The sequence below is a fragment of the Apteryx rowi genome, unplaced genomic scaffold, assembly GCF_003343035.1.
Source record: "Apteryx rowi isolate R43461 unplaced genomic scaffold, aptRow1 scaffold_120, whole genome shotgun sequence".
NCBI lineage: Eukaryota > Metazoa > Chordata > Aves > Apterygiformes > Apterygidae > Apteryx > Apteryx rowi.
In genome coordinates, this window is record NW_020447420.1 from 944,130 (window position 1) to 948,744 (window position 4,615).

The window sequence follows — 4,615 nt, forward strand, 5'->3', positions numbered from 1 at the left end:
GTGTCCCCGCAGAGAGCCCGGCGAAGGGCGCCGCGCCGGAGCGGCAGCCGGACGGGAACCCCGAGCGCCCCGGGACCGCCGTGCCCAGCGCTGCCGCCATGGTGCCCAGCGCCGCCCCGGTCACCCCTCTCGGGGCCGACGGCACCCGGGGCCCCGAAACGCCCAACAGAGGTGGGTGAGCGCGGCTGGAGGGGGCCGGGGGGCACCGCGCCGCGGGAGGCGCTGAGCCTTCCTCCTCCTCCTCCTCCTCCTCGCCCCGCAGGGCGGGAGGCGGCGTGCGAAGGCACCCTGGCCTCGGTGGATCCCCCCGCCGAGCAGCACAGCTACGGGCGCAACGAGGGCGCCTGGATGAAGGACCCGGCCGCCAAGGACGACCGCGTCTACGTCACCAACTACTACTACGGCAACAGCCTGGTGGAGTTCAGGAGCCTCGACAGCTTCAAGCAGGGTGAGGGCGCGGGGGGTGGGGGGTCGGCGGACGCCGCGCGGGGCGTGCGGCCGGCGGGTCCGTGACCGGCTCCCCGCTCCGCTCCCAGGCCGCTGGAGCAACGTCTACAAGCTGCCGTACAACTGGATCGGCACCGGGCACGTGGTCTACCGCGGCGCCTTCTACTACAACCGCGCCTTCACCAAGAACATCATCAAGTACGACCTGAAGGAGCGGTACGTGGCCGCCTGGGCGCTGCTCCACGACGTGGTCTACGAGGACACGACGCCCTGGAAGTGGAGGGGCCACTCGGACATCGACTTCGCCGTGGACGAGAGCGGGCTCTGGGTCATCTACCCGGCCGCGGACTACGACTACTCCCAGCAGGAGGTGATCGTCCTCAGCCGCCTCGACCCCGCGGACCTCTCCGTGCGGAGGGAGACCACGTGGAAGACGGGGCTGAAGCGCAACGCCTACAGCAACTGCTTCATCGTCTGCGGCATCCTCTACGCCGTGGACACCTACAGCCAGAAGGACGGGCAGATCTCCTACGCCTTCGACACGCACACGAGCACCGAGGCGGACCTCAGGCTGCCCTTCCTCAACCAGTACGCCTTCACCACGCAGGTCGACTACAACCCCAAGGAGAAGGTGCTCTACGCCTGGGACAACGGCCACCAGATGACCTACAGGCTCCACTTCGTGGTGTGAGCGCCCGGCCGGCTCCTGCCCCGCAGCCCTCCGCGCCCGGGCGTCCCCCGCGGCGGCGGGACCCCGGGGAGATGCCGCCTGCGGGGCGCATCCCTCGCCGCACCCGCAGCGCCCGCGCCGAGGCGGCCGCCCTGGCCCCGCGCCGGCCGTGAGTGCGTGGCCCCATCGCCGCGGCCGCCCGGCGCCGTCCCGGCACGCGCCCCTTTGCTTTCGCCGCTCATTAGCTTGTTATTTAAACGCACTCATGGCCGCAGCRCGGAGCCGGCGCTCCCGGCCGGCCGGCGCTTTGCAGCCTCGCTGCGCCCAGACCGAAGCACCGGGGCCGTGGTTCGTCCCCTGCCGCCGCCGAGGCGGGCGCCCCGGGAGTGCTTGGCTTGGTTTCCAGTCGTTTTAGAAGTGAACGGTATTAAACAGAAACACGTAAACCCAGGCTCCGTGCTTGTGTCATTGCTCCCGCCGCGGYGCCAGGAACGGCGGCAGGGCTCGCGCGTGGTTTTCGTCGCACGCGCAGGTCGCGCTGCTCCTCGCAGCCCGAGCCACGGCGGGGGGGAACCTGGCTGCGACGCCCCCCGCAGCCCCCCGGGTCCCGCGGCTCCATCCACTCCCCGCGTCCCATCGCAGCGGCCGCCTGCCCGGGTCCTCGCCCAGGCCCGGCTTCCTGCCTCTCCTCCCCGGCTTGGGAAGCACCGTTTGCATTTGACTGGGCTTAAAGAGCTTCTTTCCGAGTGCTGCTTGCAGGAAGCGCAGGGGGAAGGGCCAGCCCCAGCCCGGCATCTCCCACTGCCAGCTCCRCCAGCCCCGGCCGGCCGGGCAGCTCCCTCCTTCCAACGCCAGCTGCGTGCATCCTGCAGTGGCCCTGCTCCCTCTTTCCCACGCTGCATCCCATGCCGGCCACGTGCATCCCGGCACGGAGCTTGCAGCCCCCACAGCCCATGTCTCGGGCACGCAGAGCCAGGCCAGACCCGAGCGCAGGGCCGGCAGCATCTCCTGGCTCACTCCTGGGGGAAAAGGGGGAATTTTGCCATTTCCAGGTCTGAGCTGCAGCCTGAGCAGTAACATCTGGGAGCTGATGGTCGCTGCCAGGGAAATCTAGTCTCACTTTAACCTGGCAAAAGCAGCGGGAGCGGAGCCCTGCTACCGACCTCCATGTGCACGGCCGCAGGGAGCGAGGGCCTGGCATGCCAACGGCAATCCGCATCCGCCTGCCGCTGGCTCTTTGTGTTGCCACAGACCATCCGGGCAGCTGGGAGCTTAGCAAAACGCTGCTGCAACAGCGTGCTTGCCTGGAATCCCGCTTCCTGCTGGAAGCGCATCCGGGATGGCGCCGGGATGCCCAGCAGCGCCGGTGTATCGCCCTTCCTCATCCTGCCTGCACCCCCCAGCCTCGGAGTGCCCTGCGCATCCCACGCTGCGCCGTGCTCCCGCTCCGGACGGAGCGACCTGCTGCAGCCCCGGCTGCTCCTGGCTCCAGTATCCCCTGGCCACACGGCCGGCAGCGCTGTGCTTGTGGGAACGGGCTGCACCGGCACCCGGCCCTGGCGCTGCGGCTCCTGCCGCGAATCCCCCGCGACAAGAAAGGCAGCRGGCTGGATTTTTTTTTCCCCAGGCTGGGTCTCTGCCAGGCTTTTATCTAACGATCCCCAGCAAATCCCTGTCTAAACAATAGAGATTTCTGACATTTTTTTGCAGTAAAATAAACTCCCGGCACATCTCTAATTCCAGGGCTTTGTTGTTGTTCCGCAGGGACTGCAGCTTTGCTTCGTGCTGCCTCGCTGTGCTGGACGCAGCGACGGCGTTAGGGTTAGGACCGCTCTTCGCCTCCCTCTCGGAAAGAAAACACGGGAAATGGAGCGAGGCCCCGGCYGAGCTCCCGCTGCCTTTTTGCATTCCTCGCGCCTGGCTGCGGCCGGTGCTGCTCAGGCCCCCAGCGCCGCGGCAGGCCGGGCCGGTGCGGGGCCGCGGGCGCGTGGGGCAGGTCGCTGCATCCCGCTGCAGGCGAGCGGCGCATGGGCGAACCGCGACTGCTGGGACGCAGGGAGTGACGGAGGGAAGCGCAACGCCCGGGGCCTGCCCTGCTGCACGGGGCGCTCGTGGGCCGCCCCCATCGCTCCCCCCGTGGCGCATCGGGCCCCGGGGTCGTGGGAAGCTCCGGCCAGGCTGTTGCCCCGCGTCCCTTCCTGCGCCCGTGCTTTCGGCTCAAACCCGCGGCTCCACTGCRGCAGAGGAGAAACACCCAGGAGCTAAAGGCTGCGAGGACAAACAGAGAGAGAATATTTGTCATTGCGGAGGGTAAYGGCGGGGAAATCACGGGGCCATGAGACATTTCCGCAGCGGCAGCTTTGCGCCGGCGAACGAATCCCCACGCAGCGCTGTGCTGGACCACGTGCCGATAGCCCCCATGCTTTGGAAAACGTGAACCCAGCTGAGAAAGAGGAGATGGTCTGGGCGGCCCGATGAGGAAATGAGTTCGCAGGCCTGGGACGAAGTCAATTAAAGGAAGCGGCCCGGCCGGAGGCAGCATCTCCTGACCGCGGCCGTGGGGCAGCCCGCGGAGGCGCTCCGCCGGGAGCGCGGCCCTCCTTACCATCGATGCCGGGCAAGGAGGCTTTAACTAGCTCCAAATGTCAGACGTCTCGTGAAATATGTTCTTCACCCTGGGAGCTGCCTGGCCTCCCCCCCCAAAACCTGCATCCGTGCACAACGGTTCGGTCGGCATCACGCGCACCGTGCTGCAGCGGTGGCTCCAGATGTGAACATCTGCACAGCTGCCGGTCCCGCGCGGGGCTCCCGCGGCTTCGCCCCGGCTCGCTGCCTGCGCAGCGCCGGCCCTGGCCCTCGCTCGGGCTCCCGATCGACACAGCGCCGGCAGCGAGCAAAAACAAAGGGGCTTTTGTTTCCCACGAGGCTTTTGCGCCGGGATCCTCGCGCTTCCGAGACCCCTGCCGCCCCGCGCCTTTCTCTCCAGCCAAAGTCACCCTGATCCCCTTTCTCCACTACTGCGTGTCAGGGAATTACAGCCCCAACCGGATGCAGGGAGATGCCTCTAAGCACCTGCTCCGATGCTTCTGCCTGTGGTCCGACTGGCCCGGCCCTGGCCACGGCTCGGGGGTGCACGGGAAGGAGCCAGCTCACTGCCTCCGGAGCCGCACGGATCCCGCATGGTCCTTTCCAGGCCACCCGGGGTCCTGTCCACACCTGCCCTGGGCTGGGAGCGGCTGCTCCAGGTCCCTGCTCCTGCTCCCTGCTCTTCCTTGTTCCTGTTCCCTGCTCCAGGTCCCTGCTCCTGCTCCCTGCTCTTCCTTGTTCCTGTTCCCTGCTCCAGGTCCCTGCTCCCTGCTCCAGGTCCCTGCTCCCTGCTCCCTGCTCTTCCTTGTCCCTGCTCCCTGCTCCTCCAGGTCCCTGCTCCCGCTCCCTGCTCTTCCTTGTCCCTGCTCCAGGTCCCTGCTCCCGCTCCCTGCTCTTCCTTGTCCCTGCTCC

At 68.1% G+C, this 4,615-nt stretch overlaps 1 protein-coding gene across 1 annotated transcript in view; it reads left to right on the forward strand.

Annotated features, from left to right (window-relative positions):
* Positions 1–1,239, forward strand: part of OLFML2A (olfactomedin like 2A) — a 2,739-nt gene extending 1,500 nt beyond the window's left edge. The window contains exons 5-7 of the mRNA XM_026090667.1: positions 13–171; positions 263–448; positions 537–1,239. Of these exons, the coding sequence (XP_025946452.1) occupies positions 13–171; positions 263–448; positions 537–1,138 (947 nt within the window). The 3' untranslated portion in view covers positions 1,139–1,239. The remainder of the gene's footprint in view (positions 1–12; positions 172–262; positions 449–536) is intronic.
* The last annotated feature ends 3,376 nt before the right edge of the window (positions 1,240–4,615 follow it).